General features: G+C 41.9%; 3 protein-coding genes across 4 annotated transcripts in view; 1 reads left to right on the top strand and 2 right to left on the bottom strand.

Annotated features, from left to right (window-relative positions):
- The window catches only part of hic2 (hypermethylated in cancer 2), a 25,411-nt gene extending 16,057 nt beyond the window's left edge, over positions 1–9,354 (bottom strand). For both annotated transcript variants that reach the window (XR_004656821.1, XM_034872991.1), the window contains exon 1: positions 9,097–9,354. The gene's annotated coding sequence lies outside the window, so the exon portion shown is untranslated. The remainder of the gene's footprint in view (positions 1–9,096) is intronic.
- Positions 4,719–16,363, bottom strand: part of LOC117945513 (protease-associated domain-containing protein 1-like) — a 19,482-nt gene continuing 7,837 nt past the window's right edge. The window contains exons 6-7 of the mRNA XM_034873051.1: positions 11,597–11,600; positions 4,719–4,730 (exon numbers count right to left, since the gene is read on the bottom strand). The gene's annotated coding sequence lies outside the window, so the exon portion shown is untranslated. The remainder of the gene's footprint in view (positions 4,731–11,596; positions 11,601–16,363) is intronic.
- On the top strand, positions 13,811–14,677 carry LOC117945038 (G-protein coupled receptor 15-like). Its single transcript, XM_034872272.1, has one exon. The coding sequence runs from the start codon at positions 13,811–13,813 to the stop codon at positions 14,675–14,677; it is 867 nt and encodes a 288-aa protein (XP_034728163.1).

Here is a 16,363-nt window from a genome sequence, read left to right on the forward strand (position 1 = left end):
TTGTTGAAAACAGTGTGTTTTTGTGCAAGCTTGGTTTAATTTCTAGATTATAAAAGGATTAAAATGCAATAAAGATGGAAGAAAAAAACAACACTGCTTGCATGTCTGACACATAATTAAATTGGATGTGTTATGACTATACATTGAGTACATTAATCTATGATTTTAGCTCTCACAAGGAAAGTAGCAAACTGTTAGCACAGTATGCCACATAATCACACTGGAACCCTTTCCTTCCTCTCAACTTCCTTTTTAAACAAACTGCAAACCTACATGGATCAAGTTCTGATGCACATTGCCTGTTCCGGCACAAAAGCCAAAGTAGGAAAAAAGGGGAAAGTAACTACTTTCCTAAGTTGCCTCCTATCAACTTTTCTTCTCTATCTCTTTGGAAACTAGGCTCGCCCTAGCCTCCATTAGGTCATGGCAATGTCAGCCTTGCCCCATTGTCTAGGCGTGGGGGTCGGTGCCACAGTAGGGCCGGGGGGAGGGATTAGGTGACACCTGAGCAGGTAAACCAAACTATGCAGAAGGAGTGGCCTTGCGGGGGGGGGGTAAAGACAAGGACAGCAACACATGATCCCTGACGTCCTCATTTAAAGAATTAGGAAAGAATCTAATTTACTGTTAAACTACATAGTTATGCCCATTTCCATACGTACCACAGTGCTCTACTTCTAGTCTGAACAAACACATTTTGTGAAAGAAATCTACTGCAATTGATGCACTGAGTCTAAAGACAGCACAGGTGTGATGTAACAGTAGAAGTGTGCTTTAATTAAAGCACCAGGGTGTGCCATTGACTCATGTTTGGCATGTTCTTAACGCCATGAAAGACATGCTGGGAAAATAGACACACATCTTTAATGCCATTGATCAGAGCAGGGTGTATTCCGTATTACAGGAGATTACACAGTAAGGCAGAGAAATGCTTAACTCAAGCCGTAAATACATGTGAAAATGTTCCATTTCCACCCAGTGCCAACTAAGAGATTTACTAAAAATCATGTTTCATATACGCAGGAGTAAAGAAGGGAGTGGTTCCTCAACTCAGCTAGAGTTACAGAAGCAAGGACAAAACAGCAAATACACAGCTGATTAAGGACAGGTGTCTTACATTTACTGGAGCTGCAATGACTCTGTAACAGATGTACTATGTGTTGCGACTTACTTTTAAAAACTATCCTTCAGCGCACCATTCAGCGGTTACAACAAGCAGTCATTGTAATTCTAATCCATCCAGGGGTGAGTAAGGTAATCCATCAAGGAAAGTTATTTTTGGATACTTCCGAAAAATAATAAAATCGATAATTTTATGTTTCATGCAGGGCTTAGGTTAGCCGGAAGATTTGACAGATTAAAAGCAACACTAAGGCCAATCGACCGGAACTTTAAGTAGTCTAATTTGGGCCCATTGCAACCGGTAACATTCAGTTTAATTTATTCAAGTTTGACAGGGTACAGCAGCATGAAAAAAAAAAGAGGATAAAAATTGGCGTTTTATTGCATATGCACTACAGAAATCCTCTCTACAAATGCAACAATAGGCCAGTCTTCTATTTATATATATTATTTCACAGCTCATCTTTTCTCTTCATGCCCTTATCATTGCATAAACTATACACTTTTTCTGTAGGTCATTAATTAAAAATATTGGCTGTCAAAAAAAATCTTACGTAAACCCCGGTTTGAGACACCTATGCTGACTATACAGACAACCATTTACTGATTGTACCTCTCTCATGTCGCCCCAAGTAGGAAGTAGTACCAATTCCCAAATATTTATTCAATAATTAGGTGTCAAAAAATATACTGTACATATAGGACTTCAGCTTTCAGTTTATAAAACAGTACATGACTGAATTCTGTTCTCAGCCAACTAGCGAGCTGAACTGAACGTTCAGATAGAGGTAGTTTGGTTCGATCCTGTGACTGGGACTACTAAAGTCTGAGCTCTGGTGAAGGACTGAACAATTCAATGATTGCATCTTTTGAAAAATATTTTTTTTTTTCGTGAACTGATCATAGTGATTCAGAAAAGAGTTTTCCCATCACCAATCATTAGTCTCAGGTTCAGGTCTGGGCTTGTCTCCTCTGCTTCTACTGACACTTCCACTCATGGTCTTCTTCCCATCCCCCATCTTTCCTCTTCCTCTCCTCATTTCTCTCTATCCATCCACCCTCACCAGTGTCTCACCGGGCATGAAGACACACCACAGGAACACCTCGCTGTCCACAACGTGAATTATAATGAGCTACTCTGGAATGCATAACCCAGATCCGTAGTTAATCGCAGAATGTGCTACAGGGGTGTGCGACACCCAGCCCTGCAGGCGGTAATGGAGAAGAGGGCTGCCGAGAAAGAAAGGCCTCTGCTATGATGCCAGCCAGGAAGCCATATATCAGTCAAGTCTCTCTCTTAGCATACACACACACACACACCTCTGCAGGCTTTATGGGGGGGATTCAAGAGGCTTTTCCAGCGGGCCGACATAAAAAGGGGGCTGAGCTCAGAGTAGAGAAAAAAATAAATAAAAAAAGAGCCCTCCCCCACCCCCTCCTCTTCTCATCCCTCGTTCTCTCTCTCCTCCCCCCCCATCAGCCACACAGCTACCCTCTCCCCCTGGCCCCTCCAGTACGGTGCTGTGCCGGCTGGATTCCAGGGAGCTGCTAATGGATTACGGCTGATCTATATGCAGCAAGGGTGGGACACATGTAGGCACAGCTCCCCTTCGAATAGTGCTGCCCAGGAAAGCAAGCTTAATACCACAGAAGACAGATAGGCCTGCACCATCATGGCAGCTCCATCTGTGACTGCCTGGCGCTCCTTCCAGTTTGTAGAAACATTTTCAATACCATTTCTAGACTGTTGTTCTTTTACAGCATCGCAGTTTCAGTTATGGTATGTCAGGGACGGATGAACCATTAGAAAGTTAACCCTACTAGAACAGCTAGCACAATGTTTCCAGTATGCAGCATGACCAGTTCATATGTATAATGTCACGTAGCAGGCGAGCAGCATTTCATACAGGGTTGGATCCATTCTAGGTCAGGAGGGATGTGAGAAACAATTCTTGGTCTGACCAAATATTGCACCACATGCCAACCAAAGACAGCTCTGGGCTTGGACTGCAGACCAAGGTAGACTTTGCCCTTGAAGCACAGTCATGGATCAGCTTACCTTGCCTGCAGTATTAACCTTTTTGTTGACTGTGCCCCAATCATGGAAAAAAGGGCCAGTGATAGGGCCTTTTCTGTAGTGGCTCCTTGGCTCTGGAATAGCCTGCCAGAGGCCATTAGACATTAGTCTGTTGATATTTTTAAATGCAACTTAAGACATACTTTTATTCTCTGGCTTTTAATTGTAACTTTTAATTGTGATTAATCAGTGATATTTCCTTCTATTTTATGTATGTGCACGCACACACACACACACACACACACACACACACACACACACACACACACACACACACACACACACACACACACACACACACACACACACACACACACACACACACACACACACACACACACACACACACACACACACACACACACACACACACACACACACACACAACATATATATGTGTGTATGCATGTATGTATAATCTGTTTATGCAATTTCATGAGTTTCAACTTGTTTAACTTGTTTCTACTTGAATAGGGTCATATTTCCACTACATCTATGTACACGTGTGTGCTTTATGCTGGTATATGTGTTGTCTTTGTGAAGCACTTTGGACATGTTTGCAACATGTTTGCTTTTAAAGTGCTATATAAATTAAAGGAAAAACTTTACGAAAATGACTGTGGCTTCATGACAGTGGGGGAAACCTCACTTGAAAAACACAGCACCCTACTGCTGAGCTACAACCTTGACTTGTTTAAGGAGCCTGGTGATGAGGAGATGAGCAGGCAGAGATGTTTACACAGAGTTGACAGACATGATCAGGATAACACATCCGTGTGTTGGTCCTTAAGGAACTAAAAACTAGTGAGCGTCAAAGTGCCCCCCAGCAGTGAATTAATGCTGGATGATCTGGTTTTGCTTAATTTACTGGTGCCTGTCATTGCATCCTTTTTGCAAGGAGTTTATGGATTAAACAGTGAGCTAGTCAACCTTTCAGAGTCAGTGTTCATGGAGCGATGGTGACTGAGAGAGCAGTGGGCTGTGGCACTAATCTCCTGAACAGAGGGTAGAGGGCCAGGACAGAGGGCAGAGGTGAGGCAAAGTCCTGTGGCGCAATAACAAAACACACCCTACGACTGTGAAAGGTAATCTGCTAAACAACGAATAGCAAACAAGACTAAGAAAGATAAAAAAAAAAACATACATAGCAGGGTTCTTCTTCTTTCAAAGGGATTCTTATGAACAATATACAGTAATGACTTTGTAAAACTGTGTAGATGGTCACATAATGCAGAATATGGGCAGAACAGACTGGGCAGGTAAGACTGAAGCAGACAGGGAAACAGTATCATCATGTACACGAGCAAAAGGCTTCCCTGATTACACATACACACGCACACACAGAGAGAGAGAGAGAATGCTGGTGGGCAAAGGGAGTGGGGGAGGGATTTAGGGGGATGGTACAAAGCCAGTTTGAAATACAAACACAGAGCAACCACCTCTGAGCCATTTCAACATGGCTGACGCTGCTGCATGGGTAAGGTTGATCCATGCAGAACTCGTGGGTACTGCAATTTTCTGAGTTTTAGTTCTCTCGTGAGTGAAAGGACGGCTCACAATACAATGAGAAGATTAAACAGAGCAGCTGTGCTTTTTCGGCTACCCACTTTATATGCTCCTTTCCACCTGTGGGACATCTAGTGCGCCAGAGGAAAATAAACCATCTCTCATGATTTAAATTACATGATTTTAGTTTTAAGTAACACTCGAGAAACTTTGGTCCACAGCTAATGTGTTTAAATGTGCACACCACGGCGCAAATCAGGTCAAGGCAGGAAATTGGAGAATGTGTTTATATGCACTGCAGTAACCTGTAAAACCTGCAGTTACATGCAGATGGTCAGTAAGTAATTATAACCCTGGGATATGTTTTGAATGCAGTCACAGAAGTGTTTCAATGATAACTGTTTAACCGAGGAAACTGGCCTGCTTATTTCAGTTTTAATCAGTGATTGAATTGGTTACATGCACTTCAAATTTGACTGATGTTTCCTTTCATCCCACCACGCGGCTGCCACAGCCGTACTTTCCCTGTATGTACTCTTTGTCATTCACATGTACAAAAGTTTTGTTTTTTTTAACTGTAGAAGCCTTGTTAGGTGTATGCATGACATAGCAAAAAAGCTTAATCCAAAACCAATTAAACTAATGAAATAAAATTCTAAACAAACCATAGAGTCTTGGATTTAATTTTCTAAACTAGATACAGTGATGATTTACCGTGGTGCCCAGGAGAGCAGAAAATTCAGGGTCTGTGTTCCAACCACAGACTACAGAGTGTGGAATAAAAAGTGAAATCAACAGCTGTGGTCTTTGCTTGGTATAATAACATGCCTATACACGTTTCTCCATTGCAAATGGTTGAATAGCTCTGATGCAAAGCATCTGCTGGAATTCTGGACACTGATCCAATTCTTGTTCTAATCTTTTCAGAAAAGCTGCAGGGGAGACGTCCTGCCGTACACAAGCTCACAAACATGAGGACGGAACCTCATCTCGTCTAAGAGACATGAATTTCTGCTGGATGTTGGATAAAACAATTGTTGGATAATGGCTGAAAGAGGAATAACTTGAATTACAGTATCCCTACCGCAGTCTGGGTAGAACCCTTCCAATTAAGACCCATTTTCTGTCAGGCCGTTCGCCATGTTACAGACAAACAAGTCCTGCCCAGGGTGCATGGGAATGAAAGGCGCCCCGTCCATTTCATCACAGGAGGGGGCCAAAGGTTGCTGCGTACCCCATATGTACCAGTGCAGTGCAGCAAGGGAAGAAAAGCAGAGACTCTCTCTCACACACACACAAATCACCTTACATGTCCACAACTCAACCTGTAATCAAACCCATGGATCCATGTCTGTGTGAATTCAGGAAAATGCCTGTCTAAATAACACCTTTTTCACCCCCCACACACACACCCCCACCCCCCCATAAAAAGCAGCAGACCCACATGACCTGGAGCCTAACGTGTTAGCTAAGGGCAGAGGGCATGTTGGGTAAGGACAGATCCGGTATGGTCCAAGGTTTTACAGAGTTGCCGCCACCCACCCAACCCTCCTCCTTTTTAACACCGCATAACCTTCTGGCTATCAGCACTACATTCCACAGACTGTTTCTTCTTCTTAAAGAACAACAACAACCCTGCCCTGAGGTGCTTCAGCCACTGCACCAACCACACTGCCCTCGAACAGGCAGTAAAGAACAAAACAGACGGATACGTATAGATACGACAGCCTAGCACAATCTATAAGTCCTCGCCTAACATGTCAGCAGAACATACAGTCTAAGTAGCCTTACTGCACTGTGCTGCCCACACATGCCACTCTAAGCCATGTTCACAATGTACACAGAATACTGACTGTGTTGAGAAGAGAAGGGACAATTAGGGTGAGGCAAGACCAACCGGCCACTGACACACACACACACACACACACACCTCTCCAGGTCCCTCTTTGTAGTCCATAGTAATCAATGAAATAAGTCAAACTGATTAGTTGACTTGACTTGGTCATTTTAATGGCCTAAATTAACTTGTTTGACATCTATTACTAGATAGACCTAACTGTAATGTATATTTGACAAAAGTATGCAGATTGTTAGGCTGGGGATAAAATAACAAGAAACCGAGAACAATGGTTTCTTTTTTGAATTTTTTGGTTAATAGTTCATCTTATTTCTGTTATGTATTTCTGCAGAAATACTAGCTTTACTTATCTGCCTCAAAGCCTAAATAAAACATTTTCTGTGTAACTGAATCGACCTCAGCTCTTTAAAATGCAACACAGTATTGTCACTCACAGAGGTTCCTAATTTCTGGATTCCTGGGGAAATCACTGTCTTTAAAATAATGGGATCACATGAGCTAAACATGAAGTCTTCAAAGTTAATGCTGTTACAGACGCAGCATTGTCAAACACTTAACGCAGTTACAGCCAGGAGCCATATTCCAGCGGTACAAGCCCCACTAAATTAGAATATTTAGTGTATGTAAATACACTAAAAATGTATTTGGATGTACCTTGTCAAGCCTTCAAAATATTTTTAAATGTATTCCTAAAACGCACAATTTAGCTAACTGATAGGCCAAATGTTAGGCTAACAGGGAGAGCAATTGCTAACTCCAACTGCACTTCTAGGTGGGTGTCACCTGCCAAACTATAGCCTTCCTATTATACAGCACCCAGCAACAGTGATTAGGATGACAAGCTGTGAAATAGATGGTTTTATCTTCATATTACCCTAAGGTTGTGACAAACTTTACCAAGACAAGAGTCTACAAATGCCTCAGTAGCTGTAGAACAAGGACACTTCAAAATATCTTCACAAGACGCTGACTGAAAAACTGCCCTGGATGTATCCAACTAAAATGAATAAACACAGTTCACTTTGCGTGATTAAGCTACAAACAAGACTATGCTAAACGTTTTGGCCATGCATGATGACAACAAATAAGGGAAAATAGACAGCCATAACTGATATTGGACAAGTGAGAGCCCCTGACTATTGCTAGGACAACAATTACTCAAGCATCAAGAATGACAAATGTATTACACAAATGACTTTAAGAGAGTAATCAGTCAGTCTTATCAGACGTTCATCAATTTTTCTTAGTTGATACTAAACAAAGTAAGAGACATATAGTGGAATTATTTTTCCAGAACTAAACATTTACTTATACAAAGCAGCAGCCAGTCAAGGGAACCCACATTTCTGACATTCCTGTGCCTTATTATCTCTATGCCCCTTGGTACTTTAACAACACTAATCACCTGAGAAGCCAAGCTGTATTTGCACCTGAACACGTACATTGTTTTATTAGCAACCAAGTGATATGTTGTTGTCCTGAATTAGAGTATAATAACCAAATATTCAACACACCGATGTGGCTCTTTTCATCAGAATACTAATTTACCCCCGGAAATCTATATCATGCATTGCTGTTTCTATACAGCAGTATTGGGTCACAATGTAGCCTAATGTTACACACACGGGAGCCGACCACAAAGATGGTCGGTGTATAACAGTAGCCCACCAATAGGCTACACAGACATACAATCCCCTGCATCGATACAATTCACGTATAATGTTAATGCAACGTTTAAACCCGACAGTATAGGCCGTGCGTCTACACTGCACTGGGTAGCTTATATGTGCAAGTAGGTCCTGTTAGATCATTGTTTAATTAGCCGTACCCAAGAACAAGCTGGCTTAATCTACATATACAGGTGACACGATATCGGGTGTAACATCGCTATGATTAAAAGGATTATTGCGCAAAATACCGTGCGTAAAATCCGCAGAATCAATCCGGTTTCTTTTTACACATTATGTGCAAGTTACAGCTATTTGAAGAAGACAAAACTCAGTGTTATGATAACAAGAAAGAGATCGATTTCTAAAACATTCAGCTCATTACCCATAATTCATTAAACATGTTAGATTATAAAAATAGAGAAAATGAGGTAAACTGTGGAAACATTTGTGTAAAGCGCTGCGACGAGCCGTTTGTAGATCCATTCTGTTCCCTTTGCTCTGCCAGCCTGGTGAATTGGTACACACTCGTCCCGTGGGGCATCTCTAATAAGCACACGACGCCAAAATAAACGCCACAACATTTGCAAAACATTTATCTGCTGTTTTGAGTAGGAGCCGCGATCTACTAAAACCAATAATGTGAGATTTCTCGGCTTGCCAAGCAGGCTGGTAGAACCAGAATAGGCACAAGCGAAGCCCCTTTTTGTTGGCACGCCGTGGAAAAAAAACACCACCGTGACGCCGAAAACCCTTGCGATCTTTGCAGCAGCTGGGAGAAAAACGATCTGATCAAAACATTCACGAAAACAGTCCCGTTGCGCATTTACAATCCATTGTAAAGACAAAAAAAATCTTTTAAATACCTTATTACATCGGTAGGATCGTTCTCAAACGTTCTTTACCATCCTCTTGCTCACCTCACAGCCTTCGGGACGCCATGTTGCAAGCTTATGACGTTAGGCTTGCTCACCCCTGACCCACATTTGAATAGAAACCAGCCCAGAGAGCAGCAGAGAAAACATCCCACTGTGGGAGGGTCTGGCCACTTTCTCAGCCCAGGACCCCTGGCAACTTTACCTGCAAGATGGCAGAGAGAGAGAGAGAGAGAGAGAGAGAGAGAGAGAGAAAGAAAAACAGAGAGAGAGGGATGTGGTAACAGTGTGGTTTAGGCCTTCTTCTCCCAGCAGCACGACTCAGCCATGGTCTTATAGCCTACTGCTGAATGCAGGTCTACGCTGCAAAAATGTCTGACTTGATAAGTTACTTTGTGTCATGTATACCCGTTTCTCCGATTAAAAAATAATGAAAAAAATCAAATTTTTTAAAGAAAGGGTGTGAGCGAAACCCGTCTGTTTCGAATGTAGTTTCACCTAAATACAATTTTAAAGTGTCACTAGGCCATAAATGGAAAATGGATCCCCAGAGGTTTCCATTTTATGTTAGAAAGGGTTCTAATTTAAGTTTTACGTGGCAAGCAAATAAATTGCCTTGCATGGTTTAAAAAAGGGCAGATTAAGTAATTTGATATTTTTGCAGCCTGCCTACACTATGTTTCTATGCAAGCCAGTGTCTTCGCTTATGAACTAGTCCGTTTCAATATGCAAATTATTTAATGTGCATGTTGCAATCACCATAGACAGCTTCATCAAATCAGTTAGTTGGACTTAAGATAATAATTGCAATTTGAGATTTCATATTTGATTTCAAAGCTATATAAATGATCTCAAGAGGATTGATTGTCAGGTGATTTACAGCACAGAGAGAGAGAGAGAGAGAGAGAGAGAGAGAGAGAGAGAGAGAGAGTGGTTCTGGTTCAGAAATTGGGCACCAGATGTGCGGAAGTGTGACGATCTGTTGGCTCCTCCCTCTTTGCCAGAGGACCCAGGTCAGCCAAGAGCCAATAAAATACAGGATACATGGTTGGGTTCACCTACATGGCATTTATTGGACCTCTGTCAGTAAGATTACTTTGATGCCTGGCTGCACCTATTTATGAATATGTCGGTCTATCGCTTGCAAATTGTTGAGTGACATATTGAGCCAGGTAGTGTATCAGCTTAATCTGTCATGCTTTATGCTTATGCAGCTGCTGCATTTTCCATGTATTGAAGTTATGTCGCTTAGCAAAAGTGCTCTTCTGACACGCAGTGGTTGCCTCGGAAAGTGCATCCTCTGCGGGGGAGCTCGGCAGCCTGAGTTGCATTTGTCAACATGCTTAGACTGAGCCACATGTGTTTCATTATTATCAGCTCACCCTATAGCTGAATATCCTTCACGAAAAACAAGACTGACTATAAGGAAGACATGTCATAACCCTCATAAGGATCTATCAAATGTCAAATAGCACATGTGCATTATTAATTTCTGCCAAAACCAAATCTCGGCTTGGGTAAACTGCGCAAAACTTTGAAAATCATTATCATGTAAGGCATTTTTGGATAACATTAAGCAGTTGTTAACGTGTAAACTGGTCCAACATCATCACCTTCTTCCTTCTACAGCAAGGTCTCCACACTCAGGTGAGCAGAGTCACTCAGAGTGCAGATCACCCACTAATGTTCAGAATGGGCGTCAAGGCAGCATTAACTGGGGGCAAAATACGAATCGTGCCAGTGCCTTCATTCTTAACGAAATAACAAGTTAAACCAAAGAAATTACAGCCCACAAGATGGCAGAATATAGGAAGCCACGTCGCCAAGAAAACCCCAGCCAACACCAGTAGGAGATACACCGACGAGCGCTGTCTTTCTCCCTCTCCAGCTGTAACCTGGCTATCATGAACAGTCTAACAGTCACTGTAAATACGTCCCCCAGAAACGTGCCCATTGTCGTGATCGTTTTGGCTACCCCGACTGTGACCAAGTTGTGCGAAGCCACGATGAGGAAAGCCTAGACCCAGTAGCCAAAGATGACGAGCAGGGTCCTGCTTCGGGTCATGCGGTGGGAGTATTTAACAGGTGACACCACCGCGTGGTACCTGTCTGCCTGCGCAGGTAGGATGGCCACATGACAGCCCTAGAAATGTTGGTCCAATGTAAAAGGTGGATTCGAAATGATCCCTTACGTCTAGAACAGCAACATAATAATATGACACCCCAGAGCAGATATCACTGAAGCAGGTGCTCAGCATGTACATATTCAGCAGTGTGGAGTGAGACACAGACATGTTGAGGAAAATGATAGTTGCAGGCAGGAAAATGCTAAAAAGAAACATCCACACATTGCCAAAACAGAGACCACCCCTGGCTGCTGTTACCCATAGACAGAGTGTACGGGGATTCATTGCACTGGGTGCCACTGGGAGACCTGGGTGACTTTAGTGCCCTGGACAACAAGTCAAAAAGATCCTGATAAAAAACATACGAGGACAACAACCTATTGACCTATTTGGAGAGAATTCATATTTTAGGTGTTTTCCTCTTGGCATAACATGTTTATTAGTTTCAAGTTTCTCTTATCAACAGTTCTTATAGTATTGACTTCAGTTTGGAAAAGAAAGAAAAAAAATATATATATAACAGAGCAGACTCCCACTGGGTCTGAGGAAAGCCGCATCAAGAAAGGCCTTTGAGCATGTGCAGTGAACCAATCAATGTAGCTTTGCTTTAACCTAGAATCTGTTATCAGGCTACACTTTCAAATCAATTTTATGATGAATCAGCAAATTTAAAACATATTTACTACTTACATTTAAGTTGTCTGACCTCTCTTAATGTAATGCACTTTGACTTTATAAAAGCACCTCAGCTTTATGAAACATGTATTAGTAGACATAAGCCTCTGAAATTTCGTGCTTGGTAAAATCTTTAAAGGTCCCATGGCATGGAAATTTCACTTTATGAGGTTTTTTAACATTAATATGAGTTTCCCCAGTCTGCCTATAGTCCCCCAGTGGCTAGAAATGGCGATAGGTGTAAACTGAGCCCTGGGTATCCTGGGAAAATAAAAACTCATATAGGCTATCTGGAATCTTGCCCCTTATGAGGTCATAAGGAGCAAGGTTACCTCCCCTTACCCTGCTTTGCCCGCCCAAAGAATTTGGCCCACCCATAAGAGAGAGACATCAAGGCTGTCAAACAAGCAAAGTCGAGGCCACACCCCCAGCCTCCACCTTGCCCCCCCTCTCTCCTCCTCAAAACTACAGACTCAGTAATGGCACATACTAAGGAAAGCTCATTGTGGGACTGGCTCTAGTGACTCTAATTCTGCCCCAAGGCTGATTTTTCAGGGAAAATAACTTCAGATATGGTATTAGGGGACCACTAAGATCTACATAAAAGCATCCAAAGAGCACCATGTCATGGGACCTTTAAACTAAAAAAAAGTTGTGGCTTTTTGCCCATTATTAAAGAACAATACTGAACTATTCATTTTCAATATGAATAGGAATTCCCCATACTCTTGTCTCACCTAACCTGTATAAGCTTGCCTAACAGTTGCATGGACCCTCTTTGACAGGTCTAACCAGTGAACGACTGGGATCAAAAAACGGCTCCGGCATTTGTGACACACCAGCCCTATTTTTACCTCCCGAGTATATTTTTCCACGCACTTTGCTGCAGCAAAATCTTGAATATTTGTGGCTGCATGCATAAAATTACTTATCAAAAATAATCAAAGATAATTTATCAGTAGTGGCCCATAAGGGTCCATAAGGGGGTGGCTCTTATGGCATTTGCCCAAATTCCAGATGACCAGTATGAATCTATAAAGGGTTAAATTTAATTTTACTGTAGTATAGTACTGAATATAATACAATTTTGTTCAAATGTGTAAAGACAACACAGCATTTCTTGATAAGTAATCAGAGCTGTGGGAGACTTCTCATATTTAGAGGTTAGATGTTAAATTAACAGCTAAGTAAAAGCTGCCAACAATTTATAAACTTCCATACATTGATTTACTACCCTGCATTTTGAATATATGGAATCCTTTATTACTTAATTTTTTATCTCATCCGATGCAGTATTAGTAATAACTGGCAACAAGAGAGACGTCTTTGTGAAAGAATATTATTTTTAGTATTGCTCGCTCTAGTGGTTGAAAATCGCACTGACTTTAGTTAGATATTGTAGGGTAAAAGTTCTTAAAGATCAAATGATTAAACGACTTACAAACAGAGAGACGTTATTGTAATCCCTAAAGCTGTAAAACGAGCAAATTATTGTATATTTCAATGACAGTTTACCGAACAGGCATTCAAGTGAGCAATGCTTATTTGTTTGGAAACTTTCAATACACATTTTTTGCTAAATATAGGCTACCTGAATTAAAAGATAATACTGAGTCCCTTATATGTTGTTATAATAGAAACTACGTGTGTTTTTAGATTTTAGGAAGCAGGCCAAACCGCTGAGAAGGTATTATGGAAACCAGGACGCAAACAAGCGACTGGGGACTAATGATTAGGCCTTACTTGTTCTTTTCATATGTGTGGCATGCGCATGTTCTACCTGTTACCACGCTACCTGTTCATTAAAGCCCCTGCCCTTTAGAGATCAGGGTGTTTGCTTATATTTATGAGCAGCGTTCATATATAAATATGATGAATGCTTGGCCTACTGGCGGAGCGCCAGGATGCACTATAACGCTACCGTCCCTTTGTCGGTGGATTTCAAAACTCCCGAGGACCTCCTCATTTTCATCTTCCATATTCTGTTCGCCACAAGCGCCGTGCTCGTCGCCGGCTCGGTGGTCATTGCGATTTCCTCCAACCGGTCCCTGCGAGCCCAGAACCGTTTTATTTTCATGCTGAACACGAGCATCAGTGACACTCTGACCGGCTTCTCGGTCTACTACCTCGGCCTCTTCGACGTGCAAGAGGGCTATCCCTCGAGGCATGGGACATACTACATTTTACCCTCATTTCTAGGTGTCAACGTGTTGACCTTCCTCTTTGCTCAGTTTGACCGGTACTTCGCCGTGTGCCATCCTTTCTTTTACAACCGCTGTTTAACCAGGTCTTTCGTTATCGTCATTTGTGCGTTTTGTTGGATTTACACATACTCTATCCTCACGGTGCAGAACATGGTGCCTATTTCAAAAGCAGCTGAAATAAACGCGTTTGGTGTAATGACTCTACAGATTATTGTACTCACTAAAGTGTTGATGACAATTAAATTATACACCATAGCCAGGAACCACCTGGCGAGAGAGGCGCCCAGTGCCGAGAGAGACAACAAAAAGGAGTCGCTGCGCATCATTGTGTTTGTGGTGATTTGCTTCTTGGCTCTGTGGTGTCCATCCTTTGTAAATATCATTGTTAGACAGTTGACGGGTAAGGGTCTCAGGTTTAGGAATGAAGCCACTAACCTGTTCGCCATCATGGCACGCCTGAACGCACTGGTGACCCCGGCTGTGTACATCTGGGGTAGCCCGGCGCTGCGCCAGGCCGTGTGGAGAACCGTGTGGCGGAGGGTCTGTCCCTGCCGGACGGCAAGGTGAGAGTCGGTCAGAACACGTCAACGTGATTGAAAATGTCAGTATTTAGATATAATGCCTGTTTTACGTGTTTCAGATCAAATTAGTATTTGTTTTGTTTGTCCATTTTTGTGTGTCAATCACGGTATCTCTCTCTCTCTCTCTCTTTCTCTCTCTCTCTCTCTCTCTCTCTCTCTCTCTCTCTCTCTCTCTCTCCCACCCTTTATCTCTTATTCAGGATTGGCTTTAACGTTGATGGGGTGACAAAGCTGTTCTAATTAAGCCGCCAGAATCAACATCCTCAGAAGTTATCATAAAGAGAATGGATAGAATGTCCAGATCACGCGGCTGACGTGAAAATGGCACATGTTTTAATCACTTCTGGACGAATGTGAGTTGTCGTTCTCACACTCGACGACGGGCAGTTGAACCTTTTCAGTTGAAAGGTGAAATATGGACTGTGTTTGGGATTACGTGAGGGCATTATGTGCCACTGTCATGTTTTTCAGAAACGCTTTCAACAGATTAAAAATAACATTTGGATAACTGTTTTGCTACAATTGCCACTATTGTTATAAGAACATGGATTGTGTGTTGTTATTTTTGTGAAAACACATTGCATTCAGTCAGGTGCATGGCATTTTACAGGGCCCTCTTATTTCGCTGTATTAATTGTCTTTTTTAAAAAGTCTGCATGGCATTTTTGAGGAAGCAACTTTCCATTACGGGTAAATTAGCCTCCTGTCGAAATTTAGGTTAATTTATGTATATCCCAGAGTTCACATTTTACATTTCTAAACACACCTACAGATTGATACCATTACTGTTGCTGTCCAATGATACCCAACCATGTCTGCAGTAAGAGTTTTGCGATTCAACATTCAATAATGAACTCATGACAGAATAGATACCGCACTTCTTCCCTTCTGTCAGGCTGAGGGGCATCTGCATCACTTCAATGTAAATATAACATGTTAATACCATGTATAACATGTTCATCTGTGATAAAGGCTCAGGAACAGGAAACTCTGGTTCCATCTGTGCTAGCTCAGGTGGATTATTTGTAATGCTGTACAAGTGTGACCGCTGGCCAGGGTGCTGATCCTGGGATCAGTAGACTGTTCCTCGCGTGTTGAAACCGCACCAACACTGCTATACTGTGTCAGTACACCCGCCAAGTGTGAAGAAGATCATCGGAAAAACGGTTCTCGACATATTTGAAAGACAAATACACACAGAGGGTCCGCGATTTATGGGCTAGTTAGACACACGTTCAATGACCTCGGACAACCCCAAAACTCGTGCGGGCTGGCTTCATTTTTTTGTACGGAGTTACGGGGTAGCCTAATCTTGAACGTATACGAGTAGCCTGTATCCAAAAAATTTATTTCCATTCAATTAAATTTTATTTATAGTATCAAATCATAACATCAGTTATTTCAAGACACTTTACAGATAGAGTAGGTCTAGACCACACTCAAATATACAATCCCGAATATAATCCAGATTTCCAGACCCAGTTTAATTTTAAATAATGATTCAATTTTAAATTGAAAAATGAATTACATGTATATATAACATAAATTGATTTACTCTTTCCAGCTCTGTTCGCACACCGGGTGTGTATAACCGCACTGTAAAACCTGATGAGTTAGTTTAACTCAAACCGTTTGAGGAAACCGATTGCCTTGAATCATTTAAGTTTATTAA

The sequence above is a fragment of the Etheostoma cragini genome, chromosome 5 (genome assembly GCF_013103735.1).
Source record: "Etheostoma cragini isolate CJK2018 chromosome 5, CSU_Ecrag_1.0, whole genome shotgun sequence".
In the NCBI taxonomy this organism is placed as follows: Eukaryota; Metazoa; Chordata; class Actinopteri; order Perciformes; family Percidae; genus Etheostoma; species Etheostoma cragini.

What these genes read in the sequence shown, in the direction of transcription:
- LOC117945038 (XM_034872272.1), top strand. Translation starts at nt 13,811, where the DNA reads ATGCACTATAACGCTACCGTCCCTTTGTCGGTGGATTTCAAAACTCCC.